Here is a 25,569-nt window from a genome sequence, read left to right as displayed (position 1 = left end):
TAAATATTGTATTTGTCAACAGGCAACGCGCGTATCTGCAATCACAGTCTATAGAACAAATCACAGTGAAGAGTAGCAAAACAATCAAATATATAAATAGTTTATCAGTTCAATTTGTTTTGTGTTCATTGGGTGCCAGAAAAAATATTTAAAGTTGTTGTTTGTTTTCAAATGCAAGAGACACCTTGGTGTCGCTAAGCCCACAACAGCAAAACACAACAGGTCCACAACAAAACAATGTAATCAAACAATGATTAATTCAACTTATTTGAAGTTGTCTTATTAATCAAAGAAGCTGTCTTCTTGCAGACCGAAGTTGGGGCCACCAGAAATGCCTTTTAAGATAAATCCACCGGGGAACAAGTGAAGACGACTGTTTTAATGCGAAATTGTAGTCTATTCATCCCCGTTGCCACTTTATAATACAAAGAAAGAAAAGAAAGGAAACACTGCACCCCTCCCATAAAATGCAATCTAGCCCCGCCCCTCCACATAAGGAATTGGCAACAACTGGCCTGTCGGTTACCACTTTCTTAATCCCCCAACAATAAATGCTTCTGGATCCATCAGCGATTTAGCTGTGTAATCATATTTTTAATTGCATGAAGTAAATTTGTGATTGGGTTGATATATTTTTTAGGAATTTCTTTTGCTATCCTCATTATGAAGCCTGCATGCCTGATTACAAAACCCAAGTGGTGACCCAGCTGTAGAATTCAGAGGCGGGAGATTGGTCCATCACTGAGGGAGGAATGGAGCAATAACACAACAATCATCTAACCTCAAAGATTTCTCCTTGATTGACTTAAGTCATTGCATGGAATGATTTATTACACGATAATAATCATACAAAGTACACAATGTCAAATATAATCCCTGACGTCTTAAACTTTCCCCCAAATTTCTGGAACAAAGGAAAAGAAGAGATCAGAAATGTTTCTGCACCAATAACAAATAATACAAATAACACACAAATTTCAACAAAAATTTCTTTCACAGTTAACCATATCAAAGCCAAATCAACTTACTTCCGCCAAACGGTGCAAATATCAGATTTTTAATTTTTATTTGAAAATTAAACAAGGAAATTGACTGTAGCAGTATTACCATTCCAGATTACCGTATCGGAACAGGAATCCAGAGGTCACCAGGTCAAACCAGCTCCAGTCAATGTCTTTGTTCAACTTTCAAGTTATACATGTATTATGATGCACCGAGACAGTTCTCCTTTGCGGTTTATTTTTATTACAACATGTAACTTAAGTTGCACGAAAAGATCCAGGTCAACTTTCAATGTCTATTTGATAATAACGAAATAACGTTTGGGAAAAACAGAGGCACAGTAACTGAGGACATTTCAATAACCAGTGTTTGTGTAACGGGAGCACAGTCACTGGTTGGAGAAGCGTCAGGAACTATGACAATGTTCTACATAAAGGATGAAGGTTTTATTTCGCTCCATTTTAGTAAACGTGAAACAGAAACCAAACTTTCCAGAAGTCAGCAGATTATCTTGACTTGGAGTTCGTACCCGAGTGATGACCTTATCTTACAGAGTTGCACATTAATGATCACAAGATAAAAATCACATGTAGTTTGTAAACCATGGCTTAAAGGCATATAGGAACATTTGTATTTCATGTGTTTTGTTTGTTTCCAATACATTGTGATATCATCACTGTTCCACAGAAGAATACTCAAAATGTTGAGGCTTTGGATATTACACTTTTCAAGAAAAGAGTGAAATATCCATGCACAAACTTTTCATCAATAAAAGCGATTTTGTCCATAGAACTCCTTTATATCCGAACACCAGTCAATTGACTGATCATTGGAAATCACCTACATTTCTTGATTTCTGCTTAATGACAGCAAGCCAGATGGAATAATTTCACAGGGTGTTTAGTACCAGTGCGATCTTTAATCCAAGTGAGCTTTTTTACTACAATTCGGTAGGTTACTATTGGGATAATTACAAATGATCCCATCCATCCCTTTAAATGTGTAAATTAATTTAAAATTGCAATCAGTTCGGCTTTGAAGTTACAATGTGTAAATCTCATTTTAATCAAAATATTCTTTCATATGTCATGCCAGCAACAACAGTTAGACATTATTTACATTAGTTTACATTTCGATATATCAAAACGTTGATTCAAAGTATACCTTTTCTCTCCTGCAGAACTACTATCACCAAAATGAACGGTTGCATTTGGGCATGTTATAAACCACTGCTATCACCTAGGCAACTGCAAAAAATCAAAACTGTTAGAAACAAAAATGTCAGTTTTTGTACAGAATATTGATCATACTTGGAATAAACAAATCTAGTGTCGACCAATACTTTGAAGAGGCTTGCAATGATAAAAACAAGCAAATTGTTCGACTTGTACCTATTCCAACATAATCAGAAACACAGAAACATGTGCGCGTATACAACAATTGCAACGATTGGTCCTGAATGAGCAAACATGACTGTCCTCTGACAAAAATGCATCATTTGGCAATGCAACATTCTACATGTATATATTATACATGAATTGTTTGACAGTATGAACACTGGTTTAGTAATTCTCAATATGGACATAGGCCTACACATGTAGTTGAATAGTAAACAAAATCCATGTTATACTGTCCTTACACAACTGGACCACTTTAAAGGTATATTACATAAAAAGTAAAGGTTAAAGATCTATACAGAAGTAAGCAAACTGGAATCATAATTTTTGCCATTGTACGCGTAATTTACATTAATTTACACAAACTATTTGATAAAGAATGAAGCACAAACACTCAAAAGAAAAGTCTGTTTGAAAGGAATGAAGTTGTGAGAATTTTCCGAATTTGTACATAAGGCAAACGCAAAACAATTCAAAAGTACCCGAGGTTTGGAGTATTATTCTCTATACTAAATTTTGCACAGCACTGGTCTATGGAAGGGTGTCATGCAGCCATTTGCGTGTGGTCAAATTAGTTGTTTGAATGCCATATTACTACATTGATCGGATAAACAGGGTAGGAGGCCTTTGTCACAAAAGTTGAAGACATCTCACACATCTTTTACCTAAGATGATGCGATACAAGATAATTTTCTCAAAAGAAATGGAAAGGAGAGGTGGATTCTCCTGTTTAATTGACGATTAGATTGTAGATTTATAATAGTACTCAGAGGTCACCCAAGATACAAGGTCAATTTAATATCACTTTCAAGTGACACCCAGAATGCTTAGTACAGTGCTATTATGTTTGAAGATTTCAATGAATCATTTTGTACAGGAATTGTTGATTGACTTTTCACACTGATTGATTGATTAACTGATGGATTGAATTTTTGGGGGATGGAGGTTCAGTAGAATGAAGAACTATGCTTGGTATATTTGTATTCATAATGTAAGAGGATTCCGAAAACATCTATTTGTATTGAAACTGTTTTGTTGACTTTTTCATTCATTATCGAGCCCCTTATTGTCCTCTGAAAATAAAGTTGTTGTTGTTATTGATTGTTGTTGTTGTTGTTGTTTTTTAAGTGATTCTTTGGGGGGGGGGGGGAGAAGGTTGCAGAGCATTGACTTCACATAAAATGACCCATGATACGTGCTACTTGTTTCAATTTAATGCAGCTCGTGAGCGTGGTGCATTCATAGGGACCAAGGTGAGAGTTATGACTTGGTGGGAGAATATTTAGGCTTCGAATTCTCCTTCTTCTATTTCCTTCAGGTGAGGGAGGTCTTGACTGACAACTTGCCTGACGAGCTCAGGAGGGAGGCTGATGTTACAAAGCCACAACAAATGTAACTTAGGGAGACCTCGGAGATGATGAGTGAGAGCCCTCACTACATCCAAACTGAATGCATTGTCACTAAGGCTAAGCGATTCTAAACCATGCCCAGCAGGAAGGATGCTGATCAGGTCCTTCACGTCATCATCTACCAACCTGCATGCATCGAGCTGCAAGACTGTAAGGGATGACGAGATGTGGCTAACATCTCCCACCCGTGCATGCAGGTTGGTGCCATACATTGTGAGCCAATCCAACCTGCACCCTTCCAGTGCCTTCAATAGATTGACAACCTCATCCGGTGATCGTTGGTCTATATCCACACTAAGTTTGCCTATTTGTTTCTGCATGCGGAAAAAGCTGTGTGATACACGCCCCACATCAAACCATGACTTTGTCTTAACCACAATGCCTAATTGAGCACGGTCCTGTTCATCCACCACACCAAGTGTTTCCTCAAGGAGGCTAAGCCCCTCCTCCTCCTGCTCAGACAAGTGGTAGTCAACATATATCAGCCCAGCTGACTCCATGCTGTCACTCAGAAGAATTCCCCTGAGAAGGGTAAGCTCCTGCTTTCTTACATCCAAGTAAAAATGTGTACCTTCAAGTGGCGGAGTGACATGCTGTAAGTAGTAGCTCAGTGATTTCAGGTCTTCGTTATTCTTGCAGTTTACCCTAGTTGGTCTGACTAGTTTGGTAGCCAACTCTTCTGAACTGGACTCCCACAACAGTAACCGAGCAAATCTCTGCAGTTCCTCCTCGTCACCTTGCATCTCTCGTATGTGATCCAGAGTGAGACCAGCAGCCTGCATGGATCTACTGCAATAAAATCTCAGCAGGTATTCCATCGCAAGAACATTGCCTTCTCCAATCTGCTTCAACCAATCACGGAATTTGTTTTCGAAATCTAGTTCCTTCTGCAGGTTATCTGCTGTACCCGGCCCCTGGAATCCGGTGATTTCTAAAAGAAATCATAGAATAAGTAAGAGTAAACTGTTTATTAAGTATACATAAACATTCGATTCATAAAAATTCTCTCAAGCTGCAATTCATCAAAAACAAACAATTTGCACGTCCATTTTTGGACATTTTTCTACTGAAAAGGGTTTTCTGTTCGAATCAGGCCCCCATTATTTGGTCAATTGGTCAATACAAAAAATTGAGAAAGGTTTGCTCATTGGCTTATACTGCCATTTACTGACACAACAAAGCCAAAGAAAATTTACAACTGTAAAATATCAAAAAATTCTAGCAATTTGTCATGCTGAAATAACTATAATATTGAGGTTTCTGACCAGAACAACATCCCAGTTTTGCTAAAAAATATGGAAATTTGGATTAGCATAAACACACAAAAGGCACCAAAATACCCCTGAAAATAGCCAAAAAGAATTTTATAGTTAAATGGGACACAAAGGTGCATTTTCAAGGACTACATTGAAACAAATTACATTACATGTGCCCTTTAATTTGGCATCCCTGAGATCACAAAACAGTGAAATCTCAATAATCAGTCAAACTCTGATAACTCAAAACAACTGTTAAGTCAAACAAAGAATCCATTGCCTTCATTAGTATAACAATGATATACAACCCTGCTTAACTCAAAACTCTGCCAAGTCAAATTTTGAAACTGTTCCTTTGAAGTTTGACTTGCCAAGATTTCACTATATTGATCAACCCAGCTGCACAAGGTTGACCTTGCGCGCAACAGCCAGTCTCTATTTACTCTATGATGACGTCCACGCAGAAATTTTGATCACGCCACAAACGGGGTGATGAAAGGACGAACTGCTGCTGGCGGTACATCACACAGCAGAAAGCAAAATGTTTGATAATGATGTACTGTGCAGTGTTGCAAGGTCACTTTCAAGTCTCGTGTATTATCACGAGCAGTTTCTTTTTCAGGGTGTGGACCCACTTATTAGTCCTCATTGTCTGTAAATTCCTGGGCATATTTAAGGATGCATAGCGACCTACCTTTCTCAACACCACACCCCCCACCCAACCCCTAAAAAGAGGGCAAAGCAAGCTGAATAATACCAAACATGACCAGACTTAGATTTGTTTATCGAAGACTTGATTCTACAGTAAAACGTAGGCTAAGTAAGTTGCGTATGAAATGAGTTAACACGCATTTGTCTTTGAATATAGTAATGGAAATTATTTTTGAAGCCATTTTTTCCCCCCATCTCCTTTCAAACTTTGCTGGTTTATAACAAAGGAATTGTGAACATTGAACAGAAAGTTATTCATGTTAATGTGGGCATCTGGGGATTTCCTTTGATCTTTATATGCACATTTCATTTTGACCCACACGTGCTGAATTACAAAGCATTTTCTCGACCAAACTCGTCAGTCGGAAGTCACTTACATTGTATACATTTGTATACATTGCACTTGCAAAGTCTGCGCGTTTTCGGAGACAGTTCCCGGACACAATCTCCATGTTTGACTCCTGCAGGTCAGAAGCAAGGCCTATATGCCGTGATAGGGCAAAATCACTGAAACTTGGTGGGCCCCGATTGTCATCTGAAATTTTTAAAGTCCTATATATCTGGAGAACTACAACAGCTAAGTCATGGAACTATGTTCAACACATATTCTAAAACCGTAAACCACCCTCCCCCTGCCCCACCCCCCCCCCCCAATACATTAACACTTGATTTAAGATATCAAACTACTTCATTGCATCAAGCAAGATTATATTTACCGCGTTCCTCCGACAGCTTGTTGTAAGTGATAATAACTGCACTTGGACCAACAATGACAGGGCTCTGGCTACCGCTGATCGTGCCGGTGTTTCCTATGCTGGCTCCACTTATTCGTGGGTAATCTACAATCAGAAGCAAGAATTACAATATCTATTATATAAGATGGAATTTTTGCGACGGGGTGATATAAATCAAATTAGGTTTTGCCCTTCACTGACATTTAAACACTGTATACTCAGTGTGTTACCTCCGGAGTGAAAGTTGGAAAAAATCACTCGGGTGGGACTGGAACCCACAACCTCCTGCTTTCTAGTGCAGATGTCTTACCACTCGACCACCGAGCTAACGGGATCGGTTGGCTGGTTCGAATCTGATTAACATAGCAGCGGGTACCGCATAAACTATGCCGTTAGCTCGGTGGTCGAGTGGTAAGACATCTGCACTAGAAAGCAGGAGGTCGTGGGTTCGAGTCCCACCCGAGTGATTTTTTCCAACTTAAATTAAATGCACTGTGGATCTGCAAACATTTTAACTCATTTGAATACGTGTCCTGAATGACTTCAAATTAGCTTCAGATTCGCGTTCACATTCACATGTGTGATGCGATCAAACTAAATGAGTCGTTTGTCGGCAATTATGATTTTAAGATACAGCCCAAAATAGTTCAGTGACTTTTTTGTAAAATCGGAAGGCTACATATGTCCTCTTTCATGTCAACTTTTTTTCCCCAGAAAATATAACGATAAAGTATTCAAAACGTGACATTTTTGCTAAGGAGTAACGAGTTTATGTCAATAACCTGAAATAAAGCACGTTTATTGTTGTGTAATAAACACTTCAATTTTGAATCGTTGATTTCTCTGTTGAGTCTCTGTTTTCTTGTTTCAAATCTGCCTGTGTTCCAAGTCCCATAACTTCTGAACGGAAGGTCGTATTCACATGGGGTTTTCACCAAATATAAACTGAAATATAGCTCTATTCAAAAACCACAACATTTGATAAGGGCCGACAAATGACTCATTTAGCATGATCGCATCACATGTTTGTGCATTTGGCCTGAAGACTGCTGACCCACCTGCCACCATTTTCTCGTATTTCTCGTCAATCTTGAGGATTTCTTGGTAAGTCGTAACAGCCGCCTCGTAATCCTTCAGTCCCTGCTGGGCCTTGCCAAGGTGCGCTAATGCCTTGACGTTGTTTGGTTCCAACTGCAAGGCAGTCCGGCAGTCCTCCATTGCCTCTGAAAACTTTTCCAATTCGTTGTAAGCCTGGGGGGGGGGGGAATAAGTGAAAAGAGGGGATTCAAATTTGCCACATAGTGAACAACGAGGCGTTGTGTGTCTCAACAGGATAACAGGTGTGTCGCCTGGAATTAATTGTCTGCCTTATGTGCAATACTACCAAAACATACATGTAAGATGAGTTGGCCAACCTCCCAAAATGATATGTTTTACTTTCTTTTTTCCCCTTCTTTATAAGAAAACTTTTCAGGAAATAACTGAAAACGTTGCATATCTCTCTCACAAGCCATCAGCAATGTGCAAATAGTGCACAGTACTATATACTTAATCCCTTTCCCCTTTTCAGAAAATCGAGCCCTCTTGACCCCCCCACCCCCCCCCCCCCAAAAAAAATGATAATGCCCCCCCCCCCTTGAGAATGGCAGCATGTGCAGTCTACAATAATGGTTGTTTACTTCATGAACCCTGCATATAAATACAACACGTTGCAAATTATCTCATATACACCACAATGCCTATATAACGTGTGGGTGAAGGGTACATGTGCCTCGCAACAGAGTACTGCAGCTTTTCAATATCATGTCTGGCACGAGCGAGTTAAAACCTTTCCAAACAATTGTTGACTGCTGTGATGTGGGATATGTCATGTTTAGCACCCTCTGCTTTACCTGCAGGTGCTATGCCCCCATCAGGTGTCATATCCCACATCACAGCAGTCAACAATTGTTCATTTGTTTACTTTTGGGGAAGTGTGGCATAGTGGTTAGGGTTATAGTGACTCATGATCAGAGGGTCAGGAATCCAAATCCAGCTGCTGGTCATATGGTGTGTCCTTGGGCAAGCCACTTCACCTCCACTTGCCTCTCTCCACCCAGGAGTACACATGTAAATGCGTAAGAGTATTAGTTGGGGAGCAACCTACAATGGACTGATCCAGGGGGAATAGAAATATTCTCAGTCATTTCATGAATACGGAGATCTTGGCTCGTAACAGACTTGCCTTGTTTACCTGTGCTCTGTTGGTGTACAACACCACAAAGTCTTTCAGACATTCCAGGCCCTGCGTGTAGAGCTGAACAGCTATTGTGTAATTGCCCTTATGAAATGCTTGGTTCCCCTGATCTTTCAGCACCGTCGCCTCTGCTTTACGCTTCTTGCGTTTCCCTGCGCGCTCCAGGGCCCTCATGACATTATCTGAAAATAAAGTTGATCACAGGTTACATACAGTCATCCCCCGTTAACCCTAAGGCCAAAAAAAAAGTCTCCGGTTTCTGGTATGGAGCTTGCCCCAAAAGTTGTCCGGCGACGCAGGTTTTTTTTTTGTTTGGGCCCCACTTTTTTTTTCTTCAAATGTCAGCTGCTATGTTGCAGATGACACTTCGATCCCCTAAAAACACTCAAAAATATCCTTCAGAGTGGAGCTTGAGGTGACCTCAGTAAGGCCATAAGGCTTGAGAAGTCTGACCCACTTACGATCTCGACCGACACGAACATTCTTCAGGAAATTTTGATAGTCAAGACAAAAATCAGGGAAAACGGTAATGTCAGACCATACAGCGACATCGACATCTTGCATGAGCTGCCAGGCTGGTCATTAGTCTGCTCCCTTACATATTGCGCTAATTAAAATGCATTTACAGATTCCCTGAGATACACGAACATCGCTCCCTCACTCTGGCTTCCAGACGCACAATAACAAAATTACAACACTGTGTGCAAATGGTGCCCGACTAAATTTAGTGCAAAATACAAATCAACAAATTGACAGTGATTGCCGGAGGATTTTGCAGGATTGAGGCAGTGGTCACCCCTTCAAGGACCACATAAACAACAGAGCATTTTGCAGGAATGAGGCTGTGTGCAATTTTTACATGAAGGCAGTTGGAGGATTTTGCAGGACTGAGGTTGCACAGGGTTTTATGCCTTTCTTTCCTAATGTATTCAATAATGGATAAGTACTAATACGTAAGTAAGTATAGTGAATTATGTTCTGTGGAGAGGCACCAATCAGAAGAATGCAAAATATGGCTCAATAGGTCACTTAATAGAGCACTGGAACGGTGATTCAGAGGTTCTCTGTTCAAATCTCATTTTAGTGAATTTCTTTACCAATCTGCTTAAACAAAATTCAAAGATAAAAAAAAGAGATATAACTTTTTCGTCAACGTTGCTGGGCAGAGAGCACCAAACAAAATAATAAAATTAAAAACTCATTCTGATTGTGATTGATTGCTCTGTCTCAGATCAAAATTAGAAATATGCTGACTCATCAGGGGATGGGTAGCAGGAATGTCTTCATAACTGCTGGTGAATATGTCCCTTCTAAAATGGGGGGAAAAAATGAAAACAGGTTGGTCTCCAACCCAACCACTGCCAGCTTTAAATTCTTTTTATTACTGCAAGCTGGAATGAATGCCTCCAAGCGAGACAGGACCGTTACAATCTGGAAACTTTGACAAATCCACTGTCTGAAAAAAGGCTGTGTCACTCACCTGAAGCGTGGGGAGGCTCAACATCCAATTTTCTTTCTGAAACAAAATAATATGAACTTTTTTATGCATTTGCCTTTACAGTGTAAATACCACTGCACTGTGAAAAGAGGTACTGACAAATTGAAAAAGGACACAGGACATAATAATTCATTTACTTCAGTTTACATCTTTCTAGAGTGATTTTTTTTATATACCTGCTTTCACCAGCATAAAAAAAATGGTAATTTAACAAGGTCAGGAAATGTTTGATAGCTGCTGTCTATTAATAGTTTTGACCGTGAGTGTGCCGCACAAGTGGGTCGTATTTTACTGGAAACCTCTCAGCTTAAGGTGCTGCCATTGTCCAGAATGGATAAATAAAATGTGTTTACATTTTCGATTTATGTGTTCCTTTTTGCCATTTATTTTTCTAAAGAGAAATAATTGATACACAACACAGAGTTCAATGAAATATATAATCTGATTAAAATTTATCATAACTAAATGTTTTGAAAACACTAGTGCACGATTTCGGGAACAAGAGATAAACCTAAAGTTAATAATAATAACCTGGTTATAATGCACCTAGTCAGTTTCCCTTCGTGGTTCATTTGAACATTTGTAACAAAAAGCCGTATCCTCTCTGAGTGATCCTCGTTTGCATTTTCCAGGTCGGAGGACCTTTTCTTTTTTATTTCTCTCAGTACTGAGGCCCTCGGTTTCAGTGCCAATTTGAAATTTGCAGAGCCACATCGGAAGTTGAACATCGGTCTAAACTTCAACGGGGTGGATCTTTATTTCTTTTAGGTGGCAAGGATTAAAGCGTTAACTGTTAGAAGGATTGGAATAGTGTGACCTTATCGGTGTTTTAATTAGTTACTATGCTCCGAGTAATTCACCATGGGGTGAGGGGGGCAGGTCACCAGTGCAGTTCCCCTTGTTTCAGGGACTCTGCTACACTATATATTGTGCCTAATAGCGTCAATGCAAAGGATGGAGGGGAAGGATGCTGTCAGGGAACCGATATCAGGGCCAGGGGAGTCATAACATGCAGGGTTTACAGAAAAATGTATGTGTCTCACCCGGTCTTGGCTGTAGTTGTGGCAGTGGTTGTTGTGTTGGTTCCTGCTGGGAAGGCTGACTGCTGCCAGACTGAGTCGTTTGTTGATCATCCCTCACTCCATCAGCCGGTAGTTGGTGGGTTGCAGCTGCCTGACTGGCTGGTGCTGTGCTTGGACCAGGGTTAGTTTGTGTCTCACCCGGTCTTGGCTGTAGTTGTGGCAGTGGTTGTTGTGTTGGTTCCTGCTGGGAAGGCTGTCTGCTGCCGGACTGAGTCGTTTGTGGATCATATCTCGCTCCATCAGCAGGTAGTTGTTGGGTTGCAGCTGCCTGACTGGCTGGTGCTGTGCTTGGACCAGGGTTAGTTTGTGTCTCATTTCGTCTTCGGGCTCTCTTAGCAGGTGGTTCTGCCATTTAGCGCTGGTGATGTACGTGGGCACAGTTTAGTTACAGACAGCTTAATTCGGTAGTTCAACCCGGCATAATCCTGTGAGTGCGAAGTACAATCAGGTAAAATCAGATAATGGATGCTGTTGGTCGGTCGGTCAGTCGGTCGGTCAATCGGTTGGTCACTATGTCAGTTGGTCGATCGGTCGATCTGTCATTCAGTCGATTGGTTGGTCCGTGTTCTTATTGCAGTGCTCAGTTAAATATTACAAGCTACATGTATATAAGACAACAGGAAAAAGCAGCACTTAAATGTTTTCAATTGGCCAATTGTTACTCAATAAATATTGTTCTGATTCGAAAGACTTTATGCACTGGCAAGGGCATCAATCGCTTCTCAAAAGTGGGTGGGGGGGGGGGGGAGGACAAACCGGAAAATCTGAGGCAATTACTTGATGTTAACAAATTCTCTTTAGCAAAAGATTTTCATTTTCGAGTTTGAAGTAATTAAATCAGCTATTCTGAGCTATAGAATCAAATGCAGGCCTACAAGTTTTATTCAGGGACGAAAAAAGTGATGGGGTGGGGCAAATGATTTGATACCCCCACTTTAAAAAGTGGGGGGGGGGGGATGGGGGGGGGGGGACATAACCGTGACTGCACATGACTGCGCAGTAAATGTTCAAACAAGTCAGAAGTTAAACGTGTCCATGAACACAAGGGGAGCTCCTGGAATTGAACGGGAAATTTCACTTTTCATCCGCATCGTAAGTTAACCACGTACCTCGATCTTATCCATCGATATGTACTTGTATCTCAGGTTGTGTAGGGCCTATCTACATGTAGTTATTTTGTGACCATTGGCACAACTGCAGAATACCCCACTACTCATCTATCCCACCTTGTAGCCGGGTACGAGGATACAAAGTCACGCTTGACTGCTCATCCACAATACGCGTGCACTGCGTATCCCCGTTTCCGCGTAGCCACTCCAGGTGACCTACATGTATATGTACATGTATGTGCTTTGGACTGTTTTTCAACTTTCCCATTCACTTTACGCAGTAAGTACTGGAGGATATTTTTTTTTAAAGGGAGGATTTTTTTTAAAGGGAAAATAGCGCCCTCTTGCGCCCCTCCAAACTCAATCCCACTCCATATCCGCGTAAAAAATATACTTTAAAGAAAATTTAAAAATAAAAATATACCAAAATTTGGGGGAAAATATATGGCGGCTATTTACGATTTATGCAAATTATGCACCCTTCCCATTAGGTGTCACTTTTTCTAAGTATCTTCTCTAGGGCTATAAGAATCAATCTGCCAAGTTTGGTGCTTTGGACCAGTTGTTCAAGATTTTGTCAAAAATTGGAAAATCCCTGCAGATTTGGGAGATTCTACTCACAAAATTGGACTGTCTTTGCTCAGATCGACTCCGAATTGACACAGAATAAGATCACATTTGCATTGACAAGTACCGTTAGCATGAGGTCATCATGGGCCATGTGATGTCATCGTCGATGTGCGTTTTTCATCATGAATGTACAGCTGTGTTTGTCTATAGATAGGAATGTGTTATAGATGAAAATCAAGATGACGTTATACATGTAGTGCCGTCATCACATGATTTTATATATGATTTCTTCAAATTTTGAAGATTATCACCATATCTCCCCAACACAAAATGCTAAATTCAAAATTCTTTTGGTAATAGGTTTGTTCGGTCCCCCCCCCCCCAAAAAAATCTCATGAAAAAATTGTAATGCGGAGAAACCTACATGTATATGTTCCATTTGTAAACAGACATAGAAAGACCTCTGGTTTCTTTTTTGAAATTCTTGTTCAAATTTTGAAGAGTTATTCAGTACATCTTTAATTATCTTCTGAAATATTGAAATGGACAAAATGTATTATAGATCACTGTAGTCTGCCCACTCTTATTACCGCATGTAGTTTTTTTTTTTAAACATTACTGAACTCTTTCGCTACGGAATTTAATTTACCGATTTTTCCCCGTTTGGACGTAATAAACCGCTGGAAATTCTGCTGTGTGTTGATGTGGACGCCACCATCTTACAATGTCTCTCTGTAAACAAACTGCTCACAATAATGTGCAGCAGACCCGGCGAGACGGAGAGCCGCTGGCAGCGGCTCAAACTAGGGTCAGAGGTTATACGATATATATTATGTAAATAAGGCACACGTCATGGGGATACCCTGTTTATTCACAGCGACGTCACCGAGCTGCTTCCAGCGGCTTGCCGTAAGACATGTACAATTTTTGTGTGCCGCTGTCAGCGGCTCCCGTAGCTAAAGAGTTAATGTATACATGTACACTTCACATTTTGCAGTCTGAAATAAACTGTGATTCCTATGTTTGTACGCTAGCCTTTAACCTCATTCAAAATAACTGACATTATTTCCTTACCTCTTTTAAATTCCCAATCAAATCACCTGAAGACAAAGTTTTCTACTTTCATGTAAAGGGCACAAACAGTTGAGGCTTTTGATGGGGCGGATCTGGTAAAGATGGCGCTGGACAAACACAGCATCGTCATCAAGTCGCGTGACATGGTTTATATACAGAACTTTGAGATTTTTGTTTTGCTGCATACATGTACGTCACACGTACCGGTACAGTCTGTTTATCTATTTATCTGTGTACATACAGTATTTACTTGACTCTTGAGTTTTAGTTTGGAGCTCAGAGACAGGAAGCTCCATGCACTGATGCCATCTACAGGTGTACATTGTTATATTTCAATCGCACACACCTCAGCATCTGTGTACATATTTACTTCACACTTGAGTTTTGGACCTTAAGATACCGTATTAGGTTCATGCATTTTATCTACATGTACAAAATGCACTTTGTTAAATTTCAATGGCATACACCTAAGCATCCATTTAATTCCACTGCTCTGACTGCTGTATTTTTAACCCTCAAATTAATGCCCTATAATATTGTAAAAAATCTTGCTTGAACCCTACACATGAACTGCAGTTTTTTAGGGTTCGTCATAAATTCAAATGAAATGGAAGTCCGACTTCCTACTGATAAAACTGAACAAATTGTGAAGTTATGCTGTTCCTTAGTTTAATACTCAAACATGGCTGACTGCACAGTTTGTCGCTCAAGTAATTTGGAAACTGGTTTCTTGCTTTCCAGGAGAACAATTGGGCCCCTTGTCTTACAGGAACCTTGAAATCAGTATAAGATGCAGTAGTTTAGGAAAACGGAGGAATTTTCACACAAAAAGGTCATTGATAAAAGAAGCAACAACTGAATTGCAGTGGTGGGTTTCCAATTTGCCCTCTGCGTCTCATTTTATTTTGCCGCAAAGTGATCTGAGCAACTTGCAAATTTATAGAAATGGATGCATCCATTAGTGGATGGAGAACCTATGTAATTGCCTCGCAATTAATCTTAAACCTAATGGAAGATGGACCAGTTGTGAATGAAACCAAATTTCAGATCAATTACCTTGAGCTGTTGGCTGTTTTCTTATGGCCTTTGTTCATTTGTATTGCATATGGACAGTAAAACCATATACCACTGCAGTATAAATCATATGGATGGATGTCATTCATCGGAACTAAATCAATTGACTACAGAGAATACAGCTGTGGTGTGTAGAACATGACATGGTTAATTTCACGTCATATTCCGTGATACAAAACCATTGCTCTCTTACTCTGCCATAAAGGGTTGTATTCCTTTCTGCCCGTACAGATTCCCACTTTGCTTTTGAGGGGGAAACTATAGGGTACCATCAAAGTCTCTCAGCAATTATGCGAGTACGTGAATGCCTACGGTCACCCTGATGCCAAGCTGTGAAGAAAACATTTCAAATACAAGTTCAGAACTGTGTACATGTAACTAATGAACCACGATATTGTCATTTCTCTTCAATCAGAAATTTAGTATCGTGGTTTGTCAGTTACACGATTTAGATCTTGTATTTGGAATGTCTTCCTCAGTCTGCAATCAGGGTATTGATAGACATACATGTACAAGTGTACATATTTAAAGCGACTTACAGTTCTCTTACCTTCTTGAGCAAAATGGAGGGAGGGGCAGAGGGCTACACTCTAAAGTATGCAAAAACTCCCAGTACAAATCAATGTTATAGTACAACTCAATGTTTGCGAGCAGACTTCATAAGTGAAGGCATGCAAAGGTCGAACGCGACGTCGTCAATCTGATGAAACCCTCGAATGCAAAATCTTATATATGACGGCTTCGGTATCGACATTTGCATATTATTTCTTTGCACGTGATCTCTTTGCCTACAAATGCACTCAGTATCCACCAATGAAACCGACAAATATTTTTAGGTCGTCGTTAAATAATGTCGACGGTTATCATCTACCTGTTGTGTGACATCCAGGGGCCCTGGTCTCCTAATGGAGGGCGCATTCCCTCACTCCCTGGATATTGCATCAGTCAACAATTACTTGACTCAATTAAGGAATCCATTCAGCACACGAACGGCACGTGAGCTCATTCCCAGGGATGTTGGATCATTCCACACTCTTTGGTGGATGACACATCAGCTTGATTCCCAGGGACTGTGTCATGTGACATGGTTCCATTGGCAGGTCACATGGCTAGTTGTACCCCAACCGGAATGCACGTACGCTTAAAAAGCAGGGACCCAGTAAAGCCTTCCAACAGGATGGTGATAGGATATGATTACGGGATCGTATGTCAGCATTACACTTGTTCGAAGTTTCATTCAAGAGGATTTTATCTCTTTGGGTCTTTTTTGTTACTATTCAGTCACTTTGCTGTATCAATGTAACAAAAAGACATAACAGGCTCCACATTTACATACTGTCATTAGCTGCTCAGGGGATTGTATGAATTTATACACTGCTCTCTTTTTGATATTTGATATGTACATGTAACTTTTGAACCAGTCCAATGGATACCTGTACTACGGGCAAGTTATTGCATCTTGACTAAGCTTGCCAAGTTGGGTTGGACCTGAAAGTCTCAATTGAGGACATTATACGTACTCCGTGTAAGGCCAACACCTCAAGTTAGAACAGCTACAACTTTGTCATTGAGTATTTGGGGGAGTATTTGGGGGTTAACGCATCCAAGATCCCGGCAAGACTAGACCCCATAGTGTGCCTAAAAACACAATCAGCAATGACATTTGAACCGTCTGCATCATCAATCATCCTGCATCTCTTTATAGGCCGCCGTTGTCTGTAGTCTGTAATCTAATATGAACTGATATCAGCCCCTAGGAAACCCAAATAAACACACATAACAAACAAATCCCTACAAATCATACTTTGAACCAGCCAGACAAAAGTAAACGAAGAAAACACTTCAAATTATCCATGGACACTCTTCCAAAAAAGCGCATAAGCCTAGCCGCATGAAGCCTCAAAACTACAACAATTGAGGACATTTGAACCATCTATTTGCAGTGATATCAGCCAAACCCAAAATAAACACACATAACAAACAAATCCCTACAAATCACACTTTGAACCAGCCAGACGAAAGTAACCAAACAAAACACTTCAAATTATCCATGGACACTCTTCCAAAAAAGGCACTAGCCTAGCTGCATGAAGCCTCAAAACTATACAACTTAAACACTTTATGTTTGCAAGATTTCATAAAGAAATAAGGTGCAGCATTTCCAGGGCAGCCATGGGATTGGTTCCTAATCCATTTACAGTCAAAATACGATGAGTCCTGCGTCAGGGGTATGCCTATAAACAAAGAATTTGACTTTCAATCCAGAAACCATCACAGCAGTCTTTGAATAGGAAAAGTTAACTTGACAAAGTTCAAAAGCTGAACAGGAAAAAAAAAAATAACAACAATAAGATATCATCACACAGTAATTCAGAACATTACGAATTCCTACTGAGACCATTGTAAAAACAACAGCATGCTTCATTAAATGGACAACGGGTGACCAAGAAGAACACTGTCATTAGCTACTCAGGGGATTGTAAGAGTTGTAAGAAATAAACTGCCTTCTATTTGATATCTACACCTGAACCAATCCAATTGTTATACCAATACCTGTACCACGTACATTGTGTACAAGATATTGCATCAAGACTACATGTATAAGCTTGTCCAGTTGGGTTGGACCTAGAAGTCTCAATTGAAGACATGTACTCAGTGCAAGGCCAGCACATCGAGTTAAAACAGCTATGACTTCTTCAAGGAGTATTTGGAGGTATTAAAACATATTCATAAATACCTCAGACAGTTTAGCTATTCCTATTGGTCGAGAGCCCGTCACGTGGCCGGTCTTAAACGGATGATAAAGACATGGCTAGCTGGTCTTAAACACTTTTCCAGTGTCACAATAAAATGTGGACTCCTAAACATCCAGTGCCTCTTACCGTTTCATTGGTTGAACGTTCACAATCCTCACGTAGGCATGCGCAACACCACATGCGAGTCAGAATTTTATAGTTCTAAATTCAAAACGCAACGCCCCAGGTGCGTTCTGCGTGACATCGCGCAGAACATGTTACGCGCGCGTCAATCTCCATAAAAGGGTTGTTTACATCTTACTCGCCAGCTGAACACTCCATTATTTTGCTAGAGGGATGTTTCAAAAAGCATGAAGTGAACTTGTTGAACAAAATCGGGATTTTTTGAACGAATTATTTGATATTTTTTTACGGATAAGGTATTTATGAATGGGAATAAATATGTGCTCGGTCGGTATTTATCACTCTGTTTAATACCGCTTAGAGTCTGGGTGCTGATAATTACCCTCGCCTCCGGCTCGGGTAATTATCAGCACCCAGACTCTAAGCGGTATTAAACAGAGTGATAAAAACCTCTCGAGCACACATTTATTCCCTTATCAAAGATCCAAGATCCCATAGCGTGCCAAAAACCACTCAGCAATGACATTTGAACCGTCTGCAATATCAATCATCCTGCATCTCTTTATAGGCCACCGTTGTCTGTAGTCTGTAATCTATACGAACTGATATCAGCCCCTATGAAACCCAAAATAAACACACATTAATAACCAAACAAATCCCTACAATTCATACAAGAACCAGTGAGACGAAACTAAGATAACAAAACACTTCAAATTATCCATGGACACTCTTAAAAGCAAGCCAACCTATCCAAAATCCAAGACCCCACAGCGTACCAAGCAATGAATTTTAACTGTCTGCATATTATCAATCAGTCTAAATAGGCCGCCATTGTCTGTAGTCTGTAATCTAAAGGAAGTAATATTAGCCCCTACTATGACAACCAAAATAAACAAAACAAAACACTTCAAATTATCCATGGACACTCTTAAAGGCAAGCCAACCTATCCAAGATCCAAGACCCCATGCAAAGCAATGGATTTTAACCGTCTGCATATTATCAATCAGTCTAAATAGGCCGCCATTGTCTGTAATCTAAAAGAACTAATATTAGCCCCTACTATGACAACCAAAATAAACAAAACAAAACACTTCAAATTATCCATGGACACCCTTTAAAAAAGTGCATAAGCATATAGCCGCATGAAGCCTCAAAATTACAACTTAAACAGTTCATTTTTGAAATGTTTCTGTAAAGAAATAAGGTGAAGCATTTCCAGGGCAGCCGTGGATAAGTTCCTAATCCATTTACAGTCAAAATACCACTGTATAGCATTCATATCACTCACAGCCTATCCACTAACCATACATGTACACATGTTTGTGTAAGGTCACAATACTGGCAACCAAAAGCTGGACATTAGATCTGAAGAAAGATGAAAACTGCATGCTGTTACATGTAGTTAGCTCTTAAATTGTTGGGAGAAACATCCCTTTAAGTGCAAAACAACACTGAAAAGATAATAGGCCAAATATTTTTCACTGCAAGGCAGATTATAACAGTTTTGTGAGCAGTCTTTTTTTTTTGCGATTGTGTAGTTACACACGTTTTATTGAACTTACCAAACTATTAAGCGACATTTAAAGGCAACAAAGGATTCATGGATAAAGGACAGTTTTATTTTTTGTGGGAAATTTTGGGAATGTCATGAAATGAAATATATGCATTCTAAAATTGCACTTTCCAACGAAAGATACTTTTCACATTTCAAAATATATTATTGTTAGATTTAAGAGAAGTCAGTTTCAGATAAAGAAGTTGTTTATGATGAAAATAACTCTCTTGATTCTAACAACTTGACCGAAACTAAAGAGGGGGGCGCATCACAATGGCCTTGGTCGCAATCTCTGAAGTTTAAAAATTACTGATCTCTTAAAGCAATGGCCTGCAGTGGTACTAGGAAGTCATGTGATCTTTTTCTTGGATGCGTAAAGACCAAATGAAAGATATAAGTTACCTCAGGAAAGTGCAGTTCCCAGTTTTATCCATGGTAAGGTTGGGATTTCATGAGGCTCAATCAAGTGGCCTGAAGAGGTCGGTTCCCAGTTTTACCATGGTGAGGTTGGAATCGCATGAGGATCAATCAAATAGCATGAAGAAGTCGGTTCCCAGTTTTATCCATGGTGAGGTTGGGATCTCCTGAGGCTAAATCAAGTGGCATGAAGAGGTTGGTTCCCAGTTTTACCCATGGTGAGGTTGGAATCGCATGAGGCTCAATCAAGTGGCATGAAGAGGTTGGTTCCCAGTTTTACCCATGGTGAGGTTATGATCTCATGAGGCTCCATCAAGTGGCATGAAGAGGTTGGTTCCCAGTTTTACCCATGGTGAGGTTGGGATCTCATGAGGCTCCATCAAGTGGCATGAAGAGGTCGGTTCCCAGTTTTACCCATGGTGAGGTTGTGATTTCATGTGGCTCAAGTGGATCTTTGCGTTGGCCAGGCTGGTGTTCCTGACAAGTGTGACATGACGACACCACACGGCTTATTTGGTCATTTATTTTTGACCAGCAGACAGAATTACGTGACAAACGTCATGTTTTCTCAATGTCTAACTGGTTATGGCCAGTGAGAAGGTCTTTGAGAATACCATTGCGCATGCATTCTGGTATCAGGACTTGTCGCCTAGCTTTTACATGACGATGCATGAGAGTCCGAGTTCTTCCCTGTAGGACCAGTAGGGTCATACATGTAGGTCACGAGGGAGATCTGTGATAGAGTCTGGCCAACCAGAGTACATGACTCTTTGTAGCTCTGATAGTACTGGGTCCCTGGCCGTTCCTGCTGGAGCATGTCTTGTCTGGCACATCTTAAGTGGACAAGGTCAATCTGTTGGACAGTTGGGTGCCCATCCACGTGTATCTCAGCTACAGTTTCATCTAGTGGTACGTCATTGACCTTGGAGGGGTTTGGCAATCATGCATCATAGCACCAGGTTTGTAGGCATCATCAAAGTTGTATCCTTCTAAATTGATGAGAAGATGCTGCAAACGGGGTGGTGCGCTGGCTAGGGGTTTGTTATTTCACTGTCGTAATGACATAACAAAAGTTCCACTAGAGTCATTGGCACTTTTATCTTTAGTACATAATCACGAACCAACCACTAGTTAACATTGATCCTTGATCCAACTTGCCCAAGGCTGGCTACAATGCATGTGCAACTTCATCTGTAGTACGGTGGCCCTGGAACGACATTTTAATATGAACCTTGTAACTTCTTAATATTGACGTTGTACCTTGGCAATATGCACGTTGCACGTAGCTTAATATCGCATTGTGGAAGTTGTTCCTTCTTAATGTGAATGTTCCAACTTGTTAATGTTCACGTTCGATCTTGTCAGTGTACACCATTGATCATGCTTGATGTCAACGTTGCACCTTGCTTCTTTGCAATATGAACCATGTACCTTCGCATTGTGAACGTTTGACCTTGCATCTTGTTATTTGTTGAACCGTCCTCCTTTGCAATGTGAATCATGCATTCTAAAAAGTACGAAGTCCTTGCCAAGCCCTATAGTTAGACAACAAGTTATGATAAAGTTTCAATCTTACGGCTGTTTAATGTCACTTAACCTGGGCGTTTACCTTGTAGTGATTTTTATCATGACTCAAGGCTCTCTGTTTTATTTCACTCATCTTTTATAATTCATGTTCAGGCTAACCATAACCCAAGGTTCGGCATACATGTAAAAACATGCATCTTGAAGCAAATTTTTCATTGTTTCAAATAACCTGATCTAATCATTTCAACCGTTTACTATACACAAATTTATACCGGTTCGCTTTCTGAATGTAATGATTTCTTTCTTCCTGTACTTTCATCTTTGCCATATCCCAATAATTTTTTACTTGCCAACAGGGCTCCTTACCAAATAGTATGAGGATCCCCGCTGTTTTGACGAGCATTTGGTTTTCGGGCTACTGCTAAGTCGAACCCTACATACCCCCCTCCCCCCGGATATCCGCGCCTGACCGCAACATGAAGAATATTCACAATTGGCTGACGACCAGTCATGTATGCATGAACTCCAAGCCAACAACTTCGTATAGGGTGCCCCGGCAACACGTGATTCGTGCTAAACGTAACGGTGCGGTCGTGATGCGGCGCTCTCTCGCAGTGGCGGGTTATATTGCTGCAGCGGGTAATCGCGCAATCAACCATAAAAACGTCTAGCCCCTAGACAAGCTCGAGTATGTTGCGGGTGTATGCACTGAATAAACAATTACATAATTGACCAAAGCCACCTGTGCCCCGCGCGCTATCGCTTTTACAATGATTGACGGAAATGGGACCGTTGTTTAAATCCCCGATATTTCCCTGAAGTAATAAATATCAATGTATGCCCTTACTCTTGTTGTCCGATGCTTTATAAGACGTGGCTATTATTTTGTAATGGTACCACCGCATATAAATGATGTTCCTTTCAATTACATCTTTAGATCATACTCTTATACTAATTAAATATGTGGATCTCGACGGAAATCTCTCGTAACTATGAGTTTTATGTCTGATATGACATCACACTTTTGCTAATGAATATGGAGATTCACATTTGCACAAAAGCAAAAAAGGCACCAAAATACCCTTGAAAACAGCAAAATGAAAATAAGGTTAAAATGGGACACAAAAGTGCATTTTCAAGAAGTGCATTAAAAAAAATTACATTGCATGGGCCCTTCAACGTATCCAAGATGCAAGACCCCATTAGGTGCCAATAACCACTCAGCAATGACGTTTGAACCGTCTGCATTGTCAATCATCCTGCATCTCTTTATACATGTAGGCCACCGTTGTCTGTAGTCTGTAATCTATACGAACTAATATCAGCCCCTATGAGACTCAAAATAAACACACATAACAAACAAATCCCTACAAATCATACTTTAAAGCAGCCAGAGGAAAGTAAACAAACAAAACACTTCAAATTATCCATGGACACTCTTCCAAAAAGCGCACTAGCTTAGCCACATGAAGTCTGAAAACTACAACAATTGAGGACATTATACATGTAGTGCAAGGCTAGCACCTCAAGTTGAAACAGCTACAACTTCTTCAAGGAGTATTTGGAGGTAAAGGCATCCAAGATCCAAGACACCATGGCGTGCCAAAAACCACCCAGCAATGACATTTGAACCATCTACTTGAAGTGATATCAAACCCCATATAAACACACATAACAAACAAATCCCTGCAAATCATACTTGGAACCAGCCAGACACGATTAGCAAACAAAACGCTTCAAATTATCCCTGGACACTCTTCAAAAAAGTGCATAAGCCTAGCTGCATGAAGCCTCAAAACAACAACTTAAACAGTTTATTTTTGAAATGCTTCCGTAAAGAAATAAGGTAAAGCATTTCCAGGGCAGCCGTGGGATAAGTTCCTAATCCATTTACAGTCCAAATACCACTGTGTTATAGCATTCAAATCACTCACGGCCTATCCGCTAACCATACATGTATGTGTAAGGACACAATACTGGCCACCAAAAGTGCGACATTAGAGATCTGAAAAAACAACATTGAAAAGATGATAGGCTAACTATTTTTCACTGCAAGGCAGATTATAATGGTATTGTAAGCAGTCTTTTTTTGCGATTGCGTTACATTAGCTTTATTGAACTTACCAAACTAGTCAGCAATATTTAAAACCAACAAAGGAGTCGCGGATAGAGGACGATTTTATTTTTTTGTCGGAAATTTTGGGAATGTCATGAACTGAAATACATGTGCATTCGGAAAATCGCATTTTCCAACGCCGGAAACATAGGGCCTACTGTTCAAATTTCAACATTAATTATTGTGAGATTTAAGAGAAGTCAGTTTTAGATACAGAAGTTCTTTTTGGTTAAAAAAAAACTAACTTGACCAAAACTAACGACAGTTGCGGATCGCAATCGCCTTGGTAGGCCCCCTATCATGTCGCAATCTCTGAAGTTTAAGAATTCAAAAAGCAATGGCCTGTGGTGGTACTAGGAAGTCATCTGATCTTTTCCTTGGATGCGTAAAGACCAAATTAAAGATATCAGTCACCTCAGGAAAGTGCAAGACATGGCCCGATGGTTCGTTTCCGAGCATGAAGAGGTTGGTTCCCAGCAGTGCTGGAGGACTCGAGTCCGGACTCGAGTCCCGATTTTCAAGGACTCAGACTCGGATAATGGGGACTCAGACTCGGACACGACAATCTTGAGGACTCGGCCCGAGTCTGGACAAAAAACCACATATTTTACCTATAACTTTACTGCAATTTCATTTTAAGAAGACACAGTTTTTAGTTTTCAAGATAACGTTACGTACGTGTCGAGAGTCACTCCAACTTGAATGCACCGTCTCGCCTACGTACGTAGTAAGCCCTACGTGACATGAACTGGTACGGTCCATATTGTGTGATACGGATACTGTGCTTGGTGTATGCACGGACGTCCGCGAGTGCCCATTTGGTTTCCTGATGAAAGACTCCCTAACGACGCCATGGAACCAGACTAATGAGACTGTGCCTAACTGGCACGTTCACTGGCCTGGTGGCTTGCATGACATGATTAATGTTAAATTTCTATATTGTACAGCACTTTTTTTAATTTGTGCACCCTGCAAACATTCTCACATATACATTTATCTGCTAAAATATTGCGTGCGCTAGAATTTAAATGAAAATCTTTTGCGAAACGATGAGTGAATTAGCTACAGTTTGAGGTTTGGGCGCACGCAGCACGCATGCGCACATACTGAGCAGTCTATCCGATCATCCCGCAGATCGTTGGCAACAAGGGTTCAACTTCTTGTCAACTGTCGAGGCTTCTGACTTACCATGTACCACTCCATACCGCAGATCATGTCGGCACTTTCCCGAGTGATCAAGTACAAATTTACCAATCACAAGAAGTATTCGTGCCACAAAAAGGGCAAGAAGAGACATTCTGCACACTGTAACTTTTGCAAAGCCACGATTTCTGAAATTAGTGATCATTGAACTTCCTCAAACTTCATCCGTCATCTGCAGCGTGTACACAAATCCTGGTATAAGCCTGAGGAATTTCGTAAATGATGGGACAGATCAGTTGCGGGGGTGGGGGGGGGGGGGACACCGAACAGGAATTCGCGGACGTCCGTGCCTACACCGAGCACAGTACCCGTATCACACAGTATGGACCGTACGTACCAGTCCGAGTCCGAGTCCTTGAAAATGGGGACTCGAGTCCTCCAGCACTGCTTACCATGTACCACTCCATACCAAAGATCATGTCGGCGCTTTCCCAAGTGATCAAGTATGGATTTACCAATCACAAGAAGTATTCGTGCCACAAAACGGGCAAGAAGAGACATTCTGCAAACAGTAACTTTTGCAAAGCCACGATTTCTGAAATTAGTGATCATGCAACTACCTCTAACTTCATCTGTCATCTGCAGCATGTACACTAATCCTGGTATACGCTTGAGGAACTTTGTAAATGATGGGACAGATCGAGTTGCGGGGGGACCTTTTTTTTTCCTCCCAAAATTTTGAACTTCTTGTGGTGGGCGTTTATGCATTTCTGTGAAAT

General features: G+C 40.5%; 1 protein-coding gene across 2 annotated transcripts in view; it reads right to left on the bottom strand.

The window, feature by feature from the left end:
• Nucleotides 1-796: 796 nt before the first annotated feature.
• LOC119733285 overlaps nt 797-25,569 on the bottom strand; it is a 39,361-nt gene continuing 14,588 nt past the window's right edge. Inside the window, exons 4-9 of one of the 2 annotated variants that reach the window (XM_038206885.1) lie at nt 11,287-11,750; nt 10,226-10,261; nt 8,743-8,927; nt 7,568-7,760; nt 6,492-6,614; nt 797-4,739 (exon numbers count right to left, since the gene is read on the bottom strand). In XM_038206885.1, the coding sequence (XP_038062813.1) occupies nt 3,682-4,739; nt 6,492-6,614; nt 7,568-7,760; nt 8,743-8,927; nt 10,226-10,261; nt 11,287-11,677 (1,986 nt within the window). In that variant the 5' untranslated portion in view covers nt 11,678-11,750 and the 3' untranslated portion in view covers nt 797-3,681. The remainder of the gene's footprint in view (nt 4,740-6,491; nt 6,615-7,567; nt 7,761-8,742; nt 8,928-10,225; nt 10,262-11,286; nt 11,751-25,569) is intronic. The other variant, XM_038206886.1, reaches the window with a different exon arrangement.

The sequence above is a fragment of the Patiria miniata genome, unplaced genomic scaffold (genome assembly GCF_015706575.1).
Source record: "Patiria miniata isolate m_02_andy unplaced genomic scaffold, ASM1570657v1 HiC_scaffold_25, whole genome shotgun sequence".
NCBI lineage: Eukaryota > Metazoa > Echinodermata > Asteroidea > Valvatida > Asterinidae > Patiria > Patiria miniata.
The sequence above is the reverse complement of the archived record's forward strand: the minus strand, read 5'-3'. Positions and strand labels throughout refer to the sequence as shown.